The 18853-nt window shown below is 44.1% G+C and overlaps 1 protein-coding gene across 2 annotated transcripts in view; it reads left to right on the top strand.

The window, feature by feature from the left end:
* ADCY8 (adenylate cyclase 8 (brain)) overlaps positions 1-18853 on the top strand; it is a 283450-nt gene that overhangs the window by 253954 nt on the left and 10643 nt on the right. For both annotated transcript variants that reach the window (XM_011968626.1, XM_011968627.1), the window contains 2 exons: positions 1601-1759; positions 14972-15118. In XM_011968626.1, the coding sequence (XP_011824016.1) occupies positions 1601-1759; positions 14972-15118 (306 nt within the window). The remainder of the gene's footprint in view (positions 1-1600; positions 1760-14971; positions 15119-18853) is intronic.

The raw sequence follows: 18853 nt of genomic DNA on the forward strand, positions 1-18853 counted from the left end.
TTTCCACCCCTGCATGGTCACTGATGTTCACATCAATTTCAGAGAGGAGGAAACTGAGATGAAGTAACTAGTCCAGGGTTAAAGTGTGTAAATGTGGAACTAGAACTCTAAGCTATATCTGTCTAGTAACTAAATCTGTAATCCTTTCACTTATGAGTTCATTCATTTATTCTATATTACCTAGTGGTTAACAACTCAGATTCTATATTCTGATTTTTGAATCAAGTTCAAATCCTGGCTTCCACTAACTCATGTGTGATCTTAGTCAAGTTACTAATTCATGTTTGCTTTGATTTTTTTATCTGTAAAATAAGAAATGATAATAATACCTTCCTATTAGGGCTATTGTATGGATTAAAGGATTTAATATATGTATATTGTTTAGAACCATTCCTGGTATATGATAAGCACCATGTAAGTGTTAGCTAGCTTTATTATGATTTATTTATTGAGTCAACAAATATTAAGTGCCTGCCCTGTGCCAGAGATGTTACAACATGGTAAGCGTATTCATATCTCCAGCTGTTGTACATAACAATATATCATAGACTGAGTGTATTAAACAACAGAAATTTATCTTGTGGTTCTGGAGGCTGAGAAGTCCAAGGTCAAGGTCTGGAAAGGTTTGTTTTCTGATGAAGGCTCTTTTCTGGCTTGCAGATGGCTGGCTACCTGCTTGCTGTATCCCCACCTGGCCTTTTCTTAGTGTGTGCATGTGGAGAGAGAAAGAGCGAGTGTTTGCATGTCTCTTCCTATAAGGGCAATAATCTCATCCTGACGGATACACCATCATGACCTCATCGACCCTAATTACATCCTGAAGGTTTCATCTCTAAATGCCATCACATTGGGGGTTAGGGCTCCAATATATGAATTTGAGAGGGACACAGACATTCAGTCTGCAACAGTAAGGATGTAAGGTCGAACAGATAGAAGCACCTCTGACCATATGATATGGTTTGGCTGTGTTCCAACCCAAATCTCACCCTGAATTGTAATGATCCCCACATGTCAAGGATGGGGCCAGGTGAAGATAATGGAACCACTCGGGCAGTCTGCCCCATACTGTTCTCATGGTAGTGAATACGTTTCATGAGATCTGATGGTTTTATAAATGGGAGTTCCCCTGCACAAGCTCTCTCTTGCCTCCTGCCATGTAAGAGTTTCCTTTGCCCTTCCTTCATCTTCCACCATGATTGTGAGGCCTCCTCAGCCATGTGGAACTGTAAGTCCATTAAACTTCTTTCCTTTATAAATTATCCAGTCTCAGGTATGTTTTTATTAGCAGCACAAGAATGGACTAATACACCAAACAACACCAACAGTCTAGTAAAGGACGCCAACATTATCAGGTAATCACACAAACAAGTATGAAATCACAGGGGCAATAATGCTGTGAAAGGCAGGCACACATCTCTGTGAAACCTAATCATTCTCTGATCACTTGGCTTCCAACAAGATGCCTCCCAAAATATTCAGATCAGGCTCTGTTTCATTTGTAAAGAGTTCCAGAGAAGCCTTTCCTGCCTCCCAGTGGTGTGCACCTGAAGCCTACACCTCAGTTTACCTGGTTCTTCTCTTTCTCTCACATGTACTGCAGCTGGAGTACACAGCCCGCCTGGACTTCCTTTGGCGAGTGCAGGCCAAAGAGGAGATCAATGAGATGAAGGAGCTGAGGGAACACAATGAGAACATGCTCCGGAATATCTTACCCAGCCACGTGGCCCGCCATTTCCTAGAGAAGGACCGAGACAATGAGGTGAGCCAGGGGCTGGTCTAGCCAGTGAGAAAGGGTGGTGGTGGGTGATGTGCAGTTATTCACATTGATCCCAAGCTCTGGGAGAATTTCACTGTCATCATGTAAGTGCATGAGAATGGAGAAACTGCCTAGCACTATGAAATTTACACATGGCCTCCCAACCTCAGGCACCTCATCTACAAGATGGATATAATAAGGTCTCCATTGAAAGACTAAATTGGAATTTTAAAGTTTTATGTGCATATGCATGTATGTATGTGTGTGTGTATATATATATATGTATATCTATGTGTATGTGTATGTATGTGTGTATATATATATACACAAAAATTTCACTTCTGCGTATATACCCAAAATAATTGAAAGAAGGGTCTTAAAGAGATATTTGTATATCTAGAAGCATTATTTACAATAGCCAAAAAGTTGAAGCAGCCCCAAGGGTCCACTGACGGACGAATAGATAAACAAAATGTGATATATACATAAAGTGGAATATTATTTCAGGCTTTAAAAAGAAGGGAATTCTGATGCATGCTACAGCAATGGATGAATTTTGAATACATTATGCTAAGTAAAGTGGGCCAGTCACAAAAAATAAATACAGTATTATACCACTTATATAAGGTACCTAGAGTGGTCAAATTCATAGAGATGAAAAGTAGAATGGTGGTTGCCAACGGCTGGAGGGAGGGGAGAATGGGAGTTATTGTTTCATGGGTGCAGAATTTCAGTTTTGCAAGATCACAAGAGTTCCAGAGATAGATGGTGAAGATAGTTGCACAACAATGTGACTATACTTAATGCCACTAAACTGTACACTTAAAAATGATCAAGATGGTCAGGCACAGTGACTCACGCCTATAATCCCAACACTTTGGGAGGCTGAGGCGGGTGGGCCACGAGGTCAGGAGTTGAAGATGAGCCTGGCCAAGATGGTGAAACCCCGTCTCTACTAAAAATACAAAAATTAGCCAAGCATGGGGGCAAGCACCTGTAATCCCAGCTACTTGGGAGGCTGAGGCAGGAGAATTGCTTGAACCTGGGGGGCAGAGGTTGCAGTGAGTCAAGATCATGCCCCTGCACTCCAGCCTGGGTGACAGAGTGAGGCTCCATCTTAAAAAAAAAAAAAAATTGGTAAAGATGGTAAATTGCATGTTATATGCATTTTACCACAATTAATAATAATAATAAAATATATGTATGTATATATACATGTATATGCATATATGTGTAACACATATGTGTATATTTATATATATACACATATATGCACATATACATACATATGTGTGTATATATCTTCTTAGCCCATTGCCTAGCACATAGCAAATGCTCAGAAATGCTCTTTTTACTTAAAACTGTTTTTTCTTACTACATTATGAAGGCAGTCTAGAAGTCTGAAATCAAGGTGCTGGGAGTCTCATGCCCTCTCCAGAGGGTCTGGGGGAGAATCCCTCCTTGCCTTTTTCAGCTTCTGTTAGGCCCAGGAGTTGCTTGGCTATGGCCACTTGGCTCTAATTTCTCTCTTCATCTTCACACAGCCCTTCTTAAAAGGACAAGTATACTCTCCTTTTAAGAACACCAGTCACAGATTTAGGGTTCACCCTAATTCAGTATGACCTCATCTTAATTACATCTGCAAAGACCATATTTCCAAATAGTACCATGTTGGACATGACTGTTCGGGGGAGCATGAGTGCTGGTGGCAGGAGGTACTAGGCACTATTCGGACCACTAGAAGGAGGAAGGGTCATATGGTGAGTGCTGTGAAGGGAAACCCTAGACAGAGCCTAATGGTCAAGCTCCATAGGCAACAGTTACTTCCACACAGAATGGGAGCCTCTGGAAGTTTTAAGTGTAACCTAGTCAGTTGGCTGCTGATAGAGAGTGGATAGGAGGATCATGAGACAAAAAGCCAGGCAGGAGACCCTAGAAGAGCCCAGGTGATGAGGCAAGACCCTGGTGATGAGGCCTAGGATGGTGGCAGTGGAGATGGAGAGAAGGAGATGAATTACAGACACCTCTAGAATATAGAATCAATAGTTCTTGATAATGGAGCAGATGCGGGAGATGAGAAATGACAAAATCAAATGATTTGGCCCCCCTACCAACCTTCAAGGGAAAGTAACTCAAGAGGGAACCGAAGGTGTCTTTGGAAGCTCTAAATGGCATTATCATGTGAATGAGCTTGGCCTTACTCTGTGAGACTCCCAAGGGAAGGTCTAGAACCATGGACTGGCCCACAGGGGACACCTTTGGGTTTCGTGTTAGGAGGAGCCTTACGAGGACAGAGCCATCAGGCCATCTCATCCTCCTAACACAGTGAGATCCACAAGGCAGGGACCACATCACCCTTGATCACCACTGTGCCTGGCTGTGGCCCCTGCTCATGAAATGCCTGTGGATGAACTGGAGTAGTGGGCTCCCTTGCTGAGGCATTCAACTTGGGAAACTTAACCCCTTGCTGAGGATTCTACAAAGGCAGTATGGGTTGTCTGAGAGGCAGGGATAATACAGCTCTTCCGGGACTGGATTTTCAGACTGAGCTAAACAGGAAATGAAAAACCCTTAGGACAAAAATTACAAACTCTAAGACCCTGAGACAAATCTGACCAATGAGCCAGTTGGCTTGGACAGTGGTTAGTTGGTTGGTTTACTTATTTAATTTATGAATGTGATGCCTTTATGCATAAAATGGGCTCTTCAGTTTACCCATCTGTACCCTGCCATTTATGTTACCTGTAGGGCCCCTAAAAACATTGAGGTTTGTGATCCTTGCCTTAGGACCATAGTGGGCAGAGCTGGGAGAGAATGATGAGGTCCATTTTTCATCCAAGCCACTGAAGAAAAACCAGTGGAAGAAAAGCCAAGGGAATGAGTAATCCGCCACTGGAATAATCAGATCTTGATGTACTTAGGTCTTTGAGAGTCTCTTGGGTGTGGAGACTCCACCCTCCTCAATGGATGGAGTTCCCTGGAATTGGGCTCAGGCCTGGCTTCCTCAAGGCTCCCTAAGGTCGGTGTCTTTGTTGCAAGAGCTTCTTGATGAAACCATGAAAGGAGAGAGAATATCAATGTGTATCAACCATGACCACCAGATGGCGAGGATAAACCCCACATGTAAAATCCAAAGAAAAATGAGAAAAAACAGCTTTTTAATCGAGACAGCGAAACAGTGAGGCACATCGGACCAGTGTAGAAGAGCAAGGACATACTGGTTTCATCCTGAAAGGATGGAAACCAACCAGAGATGCATGCTGAGACTCCAGGTCATCAGCTGTTATTCAGGCCAAACCCCTGCTAAGCAAAATAAAGGACTGCTTCAGCATTCATCGCGTGTATAAGACATCTTGTTAGGATTATTTGAGATTTTATAAATATTTAAACAGTTCACACTGGACTAGGATTAAACACCAATCATGGTTACATTGCCTAGAGAATTTTCACATTAGGATAAAATATCATTTACCGAACACCTATTCCATGCCAGATACTGAAATAGGCAATTGATGAAAATGATCTTTCATTCTATTTACAACCTTAAGAGTTCCATCAGCCTCATATTATTGATGAGTTAACTGAGGTCCTAAGAAGTGAAGGGAATGCCTCACTTTCTTTATGGAAAGCTGCAAGGGGAATCCATTCCCTCAGGTTTATTTCTTCCATGCCCCTCTCTCCCTTACAATGCCGCTACCCATACCAACTCTGGAGTATGGCAAGAGGGATGTGTGTGTGTGTAGAAAAAGAGAGAAGGACAGAGTCATACAACATGTAAAAGGGTGACAGGGAAGGGGCAGGACTGAAGTGGCCGGCAAGAACTCCCAATTTCATGCTCTGTTGCCATAAGAGGCAAAGGCATTTTTAGCTTCTCCTCTTGCTACAAACCTGAACTGTGATACAAATTTCTGAACATCTGATGGGGGACATCTGTGAGTTTCACGGGGTCACGATAGCACCCAAAGCACCACCTTTTCCTGCTATGCCAGGGTATCTCCCAAGTCTATCCCTGGGGTGGCAGTGCCTTCATGGCTGACCTTCGGCTGACCTAGAAGAGTTGCTTGATGCACAAAGCCTCCAACTGACTTGTTTGCATCAATGCGGGCCTCACACTTTAGAAAATGATTCCACAGACCACAATCAAAAATGAACTGAAGGTACAGCCTCCAGCTGGCAAAGCCAGATGACTTCTTAGGTGTAACTTATGTGTATGTCCCTGGCCACAGCAGCCAGGGGTATGCTGAGAGCCTTCATTGGCATCACTGCTGCAAGCTCAGACTCTCTTTTCTCTCCCTCCTTGGATTCTAACCCCTTGTGAGGTGTTCCAAGGAAGGCCATGTGACCTAGTGGAAAAATCCCAAGCTATTAAGCCAGAAGAACATGTATTCAAATTCCAGCTTTTCCATTTACTAGCATGTGATTTGGAGAAAGTTAAGTTCTCCGAGCCTCAGTTTCTTCAGCTGTAATACGATTCTAATTCTTACCCTCCTGGGACCCAGACATTAAGCAGTCAAGGAGGTGGAGGGAAAGAATTCCAGGCAGACAGGCCCAAATGGCCAAAGGCATAAAGACGAGACACTATAGGATATTTGCTGAGAAGGACTGGGGGACTACAAGCACCCAAATATTTTAAGAACAGGCCAGAGCAGAGGTATCCTAAGTACAAAGAGACAAGTCTTGAAGAGCATTGAAGTAGCTTGGATCTGATTCAATGTGTAATAGGAGGTAGGAACTATTATCCCCATTTTCTAGATGAAGAAACTGAAGCTCAGGGAAGGAAAGAAATTTACCCATGGTCAGAAAGCTAGCGAGGAGTGAGCTCAAATCCAAACCCAGGTATGTGTAACACCGAAGCCAGTGTTCTTTCCCCTCCACCTCACTGTAAGTGCATGCAGACAAGGGGAACTGTGACAAAGGATGACTCAAATCATCCAAACACAGGCAGTGGACAGGGTCTCACACCCAGAAGCTTCCTGTCCAAGGCGGTGTTACCCACACAAACATTCTGGCAGCTTCTGCTATTCTGCTGGGCTTTTGGCTTAGAATAGCACTCACTTCCCCTGGTCAGGAACATTCTTGCAGATAAAACCAGCTGGAGGTCCAGGCCTGGGTATCTCATCAATGTCAAGCAGGCTAGCTCTGAGTCCCGGGAAACCCGCTGGCTCATCATGGCTTTATGAGGCGTTGTTGAAGACACTAGCAAGAGCAGCTGTCCCAGGTGCTGGAGATTCCACACAGCATAAATCCCATCTCTGTCACTAACTAGCTGTGTGACCTATGCCAGGTTTCCCAACTCTTTGGAGTCCATTTCCTCATCTGATTAATAGAAGAAATAATACTGACCTTGCTGAATTGGGGTCAGAGCTAAATCGGATAACACATTAAGTCCCCAATGCAGCCCAGTGCAAGGCAGCTTCAGTATAGAAAGGCCATGCGTGGGTGGATTCAAAACCCCAGTGCTGGGAGTTTAGTTGTGGTTCCTCCTTTCACTACCTTTATGACCGAGGGCAAATGATAATAAACCTTTCTGGACCTTGTTTTCCTCGCGCCCCTTGTTGTGCTACAAAGGGATCATAACCATATTCTGCAACTTCATCTGACTCAGTACAACATTTACATGCATTATCATGCCTAAAGCACTTACATGGTGCTTGACATATTTTAAATGCACACTGGTTGTTGGCTATTGTTTTTGATATATGTAAGTCATTGCTATTTTTTCTACTCCTTCCCAGTCACAGCCCCACCCCCTATCCCTTCATTCGCCCATTCCTTCCTCAAGTATTTATTGAGGGCCAGCCATGTGCCAGGTGCTGTTCTAAACACCAGGGTTAAAACAGTGAACAAAACAACAAAGCCCTTGCTGCCCTGAAACATGTATTTTTGTGGGAAGACAGACAGTGAAGCAAATAAATAAATACATAACATAGTGTCAGAAAGTGATGAATTTGGTGAGGGTAGAAATAGCTAAATGACGGAATAGAGTGTTGAAAGGGTATTTACACTGGTATCTTAGTTTGTTTGTGCTGTTATAACCAAATACTTGATACTGGGCAATTTTTAAAGAAAAGAAACATATTTCCTCCCAGGTCTGGAGCATGGAAAGTCTAAGATCAAGGTGCCAGCAGGTTTCATGTCTGGTGTGGGTCCTTTTATCTGCTTCCACAATGGCACTTTAAATGCTGTGTCCCCACATGGTGGAAGAGTGAGAAAGAAGGGATCCACTCCCTCATACCCTTTAACAAGGGCCTTAATGCTATTCATGAGAGCTCCTCCCTCATCACTTAGTCACTTCCTCAAGGACTCACCTCTTAATACTATCCCACTGGCAGTGAAGTTTCAACATATGAATTTGGGGGACACATTCAGAAAAGAGCAGGGGTCATGGATGTTCTCTCTAAGGAAGTGACATTTGATCAGAGACCTGAATGACATGAAAGGATACTAATAATGTTTGCAAGTCTCAGATATAGTGTCTCCCATGCTGAGAGGTGGCTTAACTTCGTATAAGCAACGCAGGACTTGGAGTTGCCTGAGCAGGTAAAGGACCGGAACATAGTTCCCCAGGCAGACAGGACATCAGTCTTCCTACTGACATATGCGGGTGTGCGACGGAGTGCATGCACATGCTCAAAATCATCTACTAAGTCCAAACCTATACCTTCAACCAACCAGAGGAAGATAACAATAAACCAATAATAGCTTTTCTATATTCATCAATCCCTCCCCAGTTTTCAAAGTGTTTTTATCTTCTTGAAGCCCAAAATAGCAAGAAACAGATGGCACACTCAAGGCGGTTGACTGGAGTGAGTTGAGTGAAGGGACTGTCTCGGAAGGTGTTTGTAGGTTGACCGGAGCTCCTCCATGTACCCTTCAAAATCCCTCCACCTCTTCTCCCTGCGCTTCCTGGACAGGCACAGGTGAGAAGGCTAATCTACATCAGTTACATCTGTGACCTGCTTGGCCCTCAGGCACCAAGGTGAGGGGTCATCAATGGCTGGCACTAGGTAAGAGATGAGGGGAAGTGAGGAATGTGAGGTCAAGATATTTATTCCCATGTGATTACCTGAGGCTGGCTATGTCACTTCACAGAAATTAATATCTCCTCCCAAGACCACTGCTGTGCTACACCTCCAATGTCAAACCAACTCACTCCTTTTGGGGTCTTCTCATCCCTTTGAGCCTAGAGGGATGACTGCTTTCCTGCCACTAGCCTTGGGTTTCTGGGAGATTTCTTAGGGTTTCCCTACTTCCTGCCCTCATCTTTCTAATTAAGCCCTTTATCAGTCAACCATTCCGGAATCGTCTTGATCTGAATGTGCCCCTTCTTTTCTGCTGGGTCTCTAGTTGAAGCAACAGGAATAAGGAGGAGATGAAAATTCCACTGTGCTCAGCAATTGTGGAAAGCTGTGGTGACTCCCAGACTGAAAGGGACAAGGAGAAAAAGCAGTTACTAGAACCAGTGTGAGCAGCCACTGCCAGGCGTGGCGCAGAGGAGCAGGCAGACAACTGGAGTGCAGCATCTCAGCGCCACCAGAGGCAAAAGCAGAGCAAGAGCTGGCACTGTCATTGACAGCTGAGGGACCGGTTGCCAGAAGAGTCACCTCACTTGCCCAGAGTCATGTGCCCACAGCTGTGGGGGTCGAGCGCTCCTCTCTTCCCACGTTCCTGCCTTCACCAGCCGAGGAGGAAGTCCCTGTAACACCGTCCACCCTGTGGGGAAATGCCAGGGAGGGAGTCTCTCCCTCTCTTATGGTGCTTTAACCCATCAGACTGGGGAAACCCAGGGTCACCGGACCTCGAGACAATCATGGGACCCGGGTGCTAAAGACCCACAAAGACCTCAGTCTGTCTTGTCTCCTCAGGGACTTGTTTGTACCCAAGGTGAAAGGGCCTTCTCCTCACATATGACAAGCCACGTAACACAGGTTTCCCTTTCTGCCCCCTAAGAAGGTAAAGACCCCCCATTCTCCAGGCTCCCTGCCAGCCACTGAGTAGATACATGTACTCAGTCCCACTCTGTCTCACGGGAAGGAGCTGAAGTTTCCCATTAGTGCCTCAGATCCAAGACACATTGTCCAATCCATCCTTACCTGAGAGCCTGTGTTGAGGGGGTTGGTCTTCAACTGACTGTCAGGCCCCTGTAGCCACTCTCTCCATCAGTTAGCATCTTATGGAAAGGAGGGGTGAGTCCCAGTCCCAGTCCACCCTATTCCCACTTCTCCAGCCTCCAGTAGGATACCAAAGAATCAAGATCTGAACTCAGGTCATATTTCTTCAAGCTCTTCTTACCCCTCCACTGTGAAACAACCATCCAATCAGACGGACAAACCTAAACCAGTTTCTAATTCCCATGACACTTATTCCTACTTGTCATTATTATTACTATTGCTGTTGTTGTTGCTATAATTATAGTTATTATTAGCAGTAGCATGGGCTGTTGTCAGACTGTCTAGGTACAAATTCCAGCTCTACGTCATAACAACTATGGGACTTGGGTAAAGTATTTAATCTCTGCATCCTTCAGTTTCCCCAGAGATGAAATACAGGTCTTACTTGTATCTGTCTCATGGGGATGTGGTGAACATTAAATGAGATGATGTATGTGCAATCTTTTGCATTGTGCTTGGCACAAAGTAAGTGCTCAAGAAAGTAGCTAATATTATTATCACAATTTTATTATTTAAGCCATCAGAATATTTCAAATGATGGAAAGACTGAGAAATAAAACTAAGGAAAAGAGCATGAGGCTGGGCGCAGTGGCTCACACCTATAATCCCAGCACTTTGGGAGGCCTAGGTGGGTAGATCGCTTGAGGCCAGGAGTTCAAGACCAGCCTGGCCAAGGTGGTGAAACCCCATCTCTACTAAAAATACAAAAATTAGCCAGGTATGGTGGCAGGCGCCTGTAACCCCAGCTACTCAGGGAGCTGAGACATGAGAATCACTTGAACCCAGGAGGCAGAGGTTGCAGTGAGCCAAGATCCCGCCGCTGCACTCCAGCCTGCGCAATAGAGTGAGACTCCGTCTCAAAAAACAGAAACAAAAGAGTGTGAGAGGAGCTGGCATTCATTAGAATATTCAGGGAGACAAACAATTGCTAAGACACCCCTGGCTGCTGGTCATTTTATACCATGGAGGCATTTACATCACAGGGCATAAACCAAAGTGGGAGGGGATCTGGACTGCGTAATTATGCAATGAATTTTAGAGGGTAGGATCTTCTCTTTTTTCTCTATTTTTAAGCAGAAAATAAAAATATAGGCGTAATGGGCTAAATTATGTCTCCCCAAAATTTATATGTTGAAGTCCTAAACCCAAGGATCTCAAAATGTAACTGTATTTAGAGACAGCATCTTTAAAGAGGTAATTAAGTTAAACTGAGGTCTTTGGGGGACCTAACCCAATATGACTGGTGCCCTAATAGAAAGAGGAGACTAGAACCTAAGGGAATACCATGTAAAGACACAGGGAAGACAGCGTCTACAACCGTGGGAAAAGCCCTCTGACAACACCAACCTGCCAACACCTTGAACTTAGACTTCCAGCCTCTGTAATTGTGAGGAAACTAACATCTGTTGTTTAAGCCACTGAGTCTGTGGTCCTTTATTACAACAGCCCTAACAAACGAATACTATAGGTAATAAGCAGAGACTTTCCCACCAAACCACAGTCATTAGGAGGATGCACATTTACTTAAGCAGGATCTCTGACTCGTACTACAGAGTCAGGTTTCTTCATGGCATCACCACATTGTTCAAAGCCAAGGTAAACAGAAATCACCTTTGAAAGCCATTTACCTTTGCTCTGCTCCTTGACTGCTATCTGCACTCCTTCCACCCACCCAGCCCTACCTAGCACATCAGCTGCCTGTGCTCTTTTGGATAAGGACTACAGAAGGCATTAGTTTCGATTAATACACACTTAAAGTTCAAGAACAATTGATGATGAATCAGTGACACCATCTTCCTCTGACCTAGGGCATGCCGTGTGGAGGAGGCACACTCACATGTGTAGAGCAGGGAAAGGCCTTGGGAGTCCTCTGACTCTCTCTTCCACTACCAGCTGTGTGATCCAAAACAATGACTTAACTCCTCTCTGTCTCATTTCCTGTATCTGTAAAGTGGGAATAATTATCGTATGACTTCATAGAATTATTGCAAGGATTAAATCATTGAATTCATATGAAAGTAATTTGTAAGGTTTCATGTTTCCTACAAAGGTCAGGAAGTCATTAATCAACCAACCGTTTTGAGTATTTACCTTGGACCAGACTGTCTAGGGTGTGGATTATATTGTAGGCATCTAAAAACTACGAATCACATGATACATAATTGGAGTGCAAGAAGATGAATGGCATGTGGTTTTTCCCCTCATGGAATCCACACTTAAAGGAAGAAATGGATGTTAAGACAGTAATGCAGGTGGCAAGGGTTATACTGTAGAATTGTTGAGGTCACTGCAAAGCAGCAAGTGCAGCCTCTAAACCTGTCTGTGACTTATGGAAGTCCTGGTCTCTAAATGATCAGTGGAGGCAGAAAACAAGAGCTAGCCTGGTAAAGGAAGCTAACTGCAGGGAAGGAAGAACATTTCCCACCCAGGGACAGACGGCAGGAATAAAAGCATTTGAGTGTGAAATAGAACAGGGTTTGTGTCTTTGTTTAGGTTCTTCCAGAAGCAAACCTTGAGACAAGGATTTGAATGCAAGTAATTTACTCAGCGGTAGTCCCAGTAAACACAAGCAGATTGGAAAATGAGAAGGAAGGCAACCGATAAATGATGCACCATCCGATTAGTTACCTCCGTGGGCAACTGGAGCGCGACTGGAGCTTAATCCCACTGGGAAATTCAGGGAAATGGTGTGAGAGCATGCCTCAAAATTATCAGGCCCAAGGGGCGAGGGAGCTGGGACTCTCTAGCAGTTCCCATTGGCATTGGTTAAGTGCTGCTTCCGTGGGGTGTTAATTTCCTGGCACCGCCCAAGTCTGCGTTTCACATGGGCAGAGTGCCCTCTAGTGGCTACAGAAAAACACCATCTAGTGGTGAAGAAATACAAGGGCTGACACTTGAACCCTGAGTAAGAGGATGCAGACAGCACCTACAGCATCACACACCACATGCACACAGAAGTACAAATGCTTCTGTGTTCTGGAGCACATATCCAACTGCGGAGTCGCAGACAATAAAGCTGAAGTGATAGGTGGAGGCAGGGGCATGCATATATGTCATGCTTCAGTGTGTGAGCTTTATCCTGGAGGCAATGGTGAGGCATTGGAGGGATTTAAGATAGGGAGAGGCATGGTCAATGGTGTATCTTTAATAGATCACTCTGGCTTCTGTGTGAAGGATGCCTTTGAACGGAACAAGACTGGAGTCAGGAAACCCAGTAGGAGGCTCTCATTTTAGTGATCAAGAAGGAAAATGGGAAGAGCCTGATTTTTAAAAACACACAGTGGTAGGAGAAAACATGTTTAGAAGACAAAATCAAACCCAGCAGAACTTGATGATTTATTGAAGATGGATACAATGGGGAAGGAGTCAGGAAGACTCTAAGCGTCATTTTGATGATTTGGCAATGCTGGTGCCACCAAGTGAATTAGAGAGCAATGCAGCAGACACAGGCTTAGTTGGAGAGAAGATGCACTAGGTTTATGGAATTTGTGACTGGAGGAGGGTGAAGGCAACAAGGATGAGACATGGAAGCTTGAAGCCCAGGAAGGATAACTGACCTTGACATAAGAATTTAGAAACCATCAGCACATGGGTATTGAAAAGGCTGGGACTGAAAGAGATGGACCAGGCAAGTCTGTAAAATTGAACAATTCAGCTGGCCAAGGACAGAACCATAGCAATCACCAACATGTAAGGCGGAAGAGAAGCAAAAAAAGGGGGGGGTGCCTTCTCAAAGGGGCCAGGCATGAGAAAAGCAAAGGACATCACTAAAGCATAAAAAGTCAAGAGAATCAAGATCTTGGGGTGATCAACAAAAACACCAATCTGCAGGTATCCAGTAGGATGTAAAGTTACATGTGTACATTGATTTTTCTACTTTTGACTGGTAGGCTAGACGGTTCTTAGTTCATTTCATTCCAGCTGCATTAAGAGCATGGGAATAGGCAGTGAAGGTAACTAGTTTGAGAAGTTTGGAAACAAGGAGGAGAGAAACTGGTTGATAGCCACAAGTGTCTGCAGGATCCAGGCCATTTTGTTCTTTTTCTTAGAAGAGACTCTTAGAGGATGAGGAGGAGCAGGGAGAGGAGGCCAGGAGAAAAAAATGAGAAAGAAAAGGATCACTGAAAAAGTAAGTTGCTGAAGAAGTTATAAAATGATCAGGTACAAGTATTGACCTTCAGCAAGAGAAGGAAAGACAGACACATCATCACCTGGAGTTGAAGTGAAAGAGAAGAAAACGAATAACAGACAAGTCTATGAGGACTGGAACAGAGGTAAGTCACCACCAAGAGCCACCACCATGTTCTCAATGAAGTAGAAAGGTAAGATCATCCACTGAGAGAAACAGAGTAGAGGGTTAAGCGGAGATCTGAGGGTTTGGACTAGCCATTGAGGAGAAAAGAAAAGGAAGCTGACCAAGAATGAATGAACTTGCAGTCAGAACTCAGGGCCCAGCTGAGGCTGGAGACTATGAATTTTCAGTCATCGCTTTCCATATGGTGATGATGCTGTGGTTGTGGTGCAATGGACTGAATATTCATGATCCTCCAGAATCCGTATGTTGAAACCCTAACTCACAAGGTGATGGTATTAGGAGGTGGGAACTTTGGGAGGTGATTAGATCATGAAGGTGAAAACCCTCATGGATGGGATTAGTGCCCTTATTTTAAAAGGCCCCAAAGACTTGCCTTGCTTCTTCCACCACTTGAGGACACAGTGAGAAATCTCCATCTCTGAACCAGAGAGTGAGTCCTCACCAGACATCAAATCTGCCAGTACCTTGATCTTGGACTTCTCAGCCTCCAGAACTGTGAGAAATAAATTGCTGTTGTTTATAAGTCACTCAGTCTGAGGTATTTTGTTATAGCAGCCCATGTGGAGTAAGACACACAGTGTTGACATAACAATATCCAAGCCTCATTTTCTCTCTCTCTGTGGGTGGGTGCCTGTGCCCCTGTGTACACACATGTGTGCACAGGAAGCATCATTGCAGAACCAAACCTCTGATGACCAATTCTGGTGCCCTCTGTGTGTCTCTGTCCAGGAGCTGTATTCTCAATCCTATGATGCTGTCGGGGTAATGTTTGCCTCCATCCCAGGATTTGCGGACTTTTACTCTCAGACTGAAATGAATAACCAGGGAGTGGAATGCCTGCGCTTGCTGAATGAGATCATTGCTGACTTCGATGAGGTAAACTAAGCTGGAGACATTTACAATCACAAACGGGCATCATTGTCAAAGCATTGTGTTATGCATTGTAGGAATTACTTATATATTTTTTTACACTTATGGAGTTCCAGCCTGCATTATAACACAAACATGCATTATCTGATTAATTATCACAACTATCACCTGAGTTAAATGCTATTGTTTCTCTATTTGGGGGATCAGGAACATAAGGCTCAGGGAGGCTAAGTAACGTAACCCAGTGTCACACAGCTGGCAGATGGCAAAAGGCAGGACTTGACTAGAAGCCTGTATGAGGCCAATACTACTCAGGCACTGACACCACAGAGGCTGGACGCCGACGCAAGCATTGCTCCATCTTCTCAAAGTGTCAAAGATAAAAGTGTCCATTTGCAGTTGGTCAGAGAACTAATTGCAAGTATAAACATACTACAGATAGCAGTTTCTTCCTCCAGGCTCCATTAGTCTAGTGAACACATTCTGTGAGGGGAAATACTCATGCTGTACTTCAGTTCCATTCATAAACTTGACACAAGTGGGCCTTCTCCTCCCTCATTCCCCATCTTGAAGGACACCAGTGTCCATCCAGTTACTTAAGCCTGAGATGGGAAGCAAGTGATTCATTGAGAAAATGCTATGGAAGAAGCCAAATCTCTGCCTAACCCCAGAGGAAACTCAGGGACATAAATGGTACAACTGTCTCACACTGAGGCAGGGGGCCAGGCTTTTGGATACCCGTATTGGTCAGTCATTGTTGATCATGGGCTGCCCTGGTATTTCTAGCAAGGGAGTTCTCATGAGGCCCGGCAAATTATCCAAAAAAAGGTACGGCAATGCATTGTAAGTAGCCAGCACTCATGACATTTTGGAGGATGGCCCCACAAAGGGCCTGGGTTGGGAAACAAGAGTAACTACCGTATCACTCTAAATAGCATCCTCTCCCTCCATCCCTACATTCGATCCAGCTACTGAGTCCAGTGAAGTCTTTCTTTCCATTGTAGATATTTATGGTGCAAAATGTGATGTTTTGATATATGTGTACATCGTGGAATGATTACATTAAGCTAATTAACATATCCATCACCTCATGTCTTACCGCTTTTTTGTGACAAAAATATTTAAGATCTACTCTCTTGGCAATTTTCAAGTATGCAATACATTATTATGAACTATAGTCACTATGCTATGCAATAGATCTCCAGAACATATTCCTCTTGTCTAACTAAAACTTTATACCCTTTAACTAGTATCTCCCTGTTCCCACCCCACCCCCCAGGTTCTGATAACCACCATTCCACTCTTTGCTTCTGAGTTTGACGTTTTTAGATTCCACGTATAAGTGATATCATATGTATTTGTTTTTCTGTACCTGGCATATTGCATTTAGCATCGTATCCTCCAGGCCCATCCATGTTGTTGCAAATGACAGGTCTTCCTTCTTTTTGTGGCTGAATAGTATTCCACTGTGTGTGTGTATATGTGTATGTGTGCAGTGTGTGTGTGTGTGCATGCACGTGTGTGTGTATCCATTCATTTCTCAATGGACGTTTAGGCTGATTCCATAGTTTGCCTGTTGTGAACATGCTGAGATGAACATGGGTGTGCAGACATCTCATCAACTTTCTTAATAGCTCTCACACCTGCCTTTTTCTCACCATCAGTGCTGCTTTTATCTTGCTTCAGGCCATATCATTTCTCTCCTAGACAACGGCAGTCAACTCTTATCTGCTCTCCCTGCCTGCATCTCACCATTAGCAACCACCAAAGGCAGGAGTATTTTGTCACATCCCTTTGAGGCCTAAACCCTTCCGCGGCTCCCCTTCATCAACTCTAGCAGGTCACTGGGGGCCTTGCACTTACTGTCCCTGCCTCCTCTCCAGCCTTACCTCTCACTGCATGCCGCCTGGCCAGCACCATCTGACTACTTACAAGCCAAAAAGCCCACTTGGCTCTCACACACTGTGCTTTCTGCGTGGAGGCCATGCCATCCTCGCCCTTACCCCATTCTCTCTACCTTGACTCCATGACCAGCTGAAAAGTTAACATTCATTTAACAATAAATTCAAACATTACTTCTACTTTTGAAGGCCTCTATCCAGGTAAATGTTGTCACTCCTTTTTTAGTGAAAAACTTACACTCTGAGAAACCTCCTATCATAGAGGCTGAAACCCTTCAGTACCACCCTGTTTACCATCCACTAGCCACTTAGTTCTAGGGTAGAAGCCAGCCCATGTTACTAATCTCTATGGGTTTTTACAAGTGTTGCCAGAAATGCAAAGCATTTTCAATATATATCATTTAATAGTTATTTACCTCTCACACAAACCCTTAGGCTAGGAATTATTAGCCTTCATTTTAAAAATAAGCAAAGCTGAGACTTAGAAACACCAAAAATGACCAGGGTCACATACCACTAAGTGGCAAAGCCAAGATTTGAATGCCAGTCTCCCATACTGCTTTGATTTGTAATCATTTGTGTTGCACTGTTTCTCACTTACGTGGCATTTCATGGTAATGATTTTGAAGTCATAACCCCAAATACGGTTATCGTAGTTGCCCTGGGATGGTTGTAGGGGGTCAAGATGGATAAGACATGATCACTTCTTGCCTCCCAAGGCTTCACCATCCAGTGAAGTGAGTTGCCCTAACACAAGAAGTCACTGGTAAGTGTACTAGTACAGAGAGCCTTATAAGGTGGGGAAGGGAAGGCAATTTTGTGACAATAGCACCTTTACCTCCTATCCTCTATGTTAGGCCATAGGCTCACTAAGATAGAAAACATATTCTTGTATCCTGTTATGTCTCCAGGGCCCAACTCTGTGTCTAGCACATAAGAGATGAACATGGCAGATACTTGCTAAGTACTTGCTAAAGGAATTAATTCATTAATGGGAGGACAGAAACAAGCTGGCAGATAGTAAGGTGAAGATAGGTTAACGCAATTCAAAACATACTTCCAATTTTTTTTTATTACCCTATTAAAAATATCTGACTGAAGGTTAAGACGTCAGGCTTTGTTGTATTTTAAACTTTACAGCAGGGGTGTCCAGTGTTCTGGCTTCCTTGGGCCACATTGAAAGAAGAATTGTCTTGGGCTACATATAAAATACACTAACACTCAGGATAGCTGATAGGTTTTTAAAAATTCGCCACAAAAAACCTCATAATGTTTTAAGACAGTTTACAAATTTGTGTTGGGCCACATTCAAAGCTGCCCTGGGCCACAGGCGGCCAGTGGGCCTCAGGTTGGACAAGCTTGCTTTATAGTAACTCATCTTCCAAAAGTGCTCCTTCTCATATTTTAAACTTGTAACGAATAAAGTATGTTTGAATTATATTTGCATCTGGGTAAACCAAACTGTAGACACTCTAGACTTGGAAAGCGGAGAAAGAGGGCAGTGCCCCTAGTGGTTGAAATTGGTATTTGCAGAGGGAAGTTGGAGAAAAGGGGATTGGTCTAGGAGGCTGGGTTCTTTAGAACATGGGCGTTAGACCAGGAGGAAAAGTATGAATAAGAGGAGGAGGAGGAGAAGAAAATGGGGAGGAGGGGAGACAGGAGACAGAAGAGAAGCAGCGAGAAAGAGAAGAGGGATGAAAAGAGGAGGAAAGGGGAGGAGGTGGAAGAGAAAGGTAGGGCGTGGGGAAGGTAGGGGAGAATATAGTCAACAGGAAAAATAAAAATGCAGCCTGAATTGCCAGCCCAAACACTCTCAGCTTTGCCTGTGTAGGTCCTTGGG

This window comes from Mandrillus leucophaeus, unplaced genomic scaffold (assembly GCF_000951045.1).
Source record: "Mandrillus leucophaeus isolate KB7577 unplaced genomic scaffold, Mleu.le_1.0 Scaffold851, whole genome shotgun sequence".
In the NCBI taxonomy this organism is placed as follows: Eukaryota; Metazoa; Chordata; class Mammalia; order Primates; family Cercopithecidae; genus Mandrillus; species Mandrillus leucophaeus.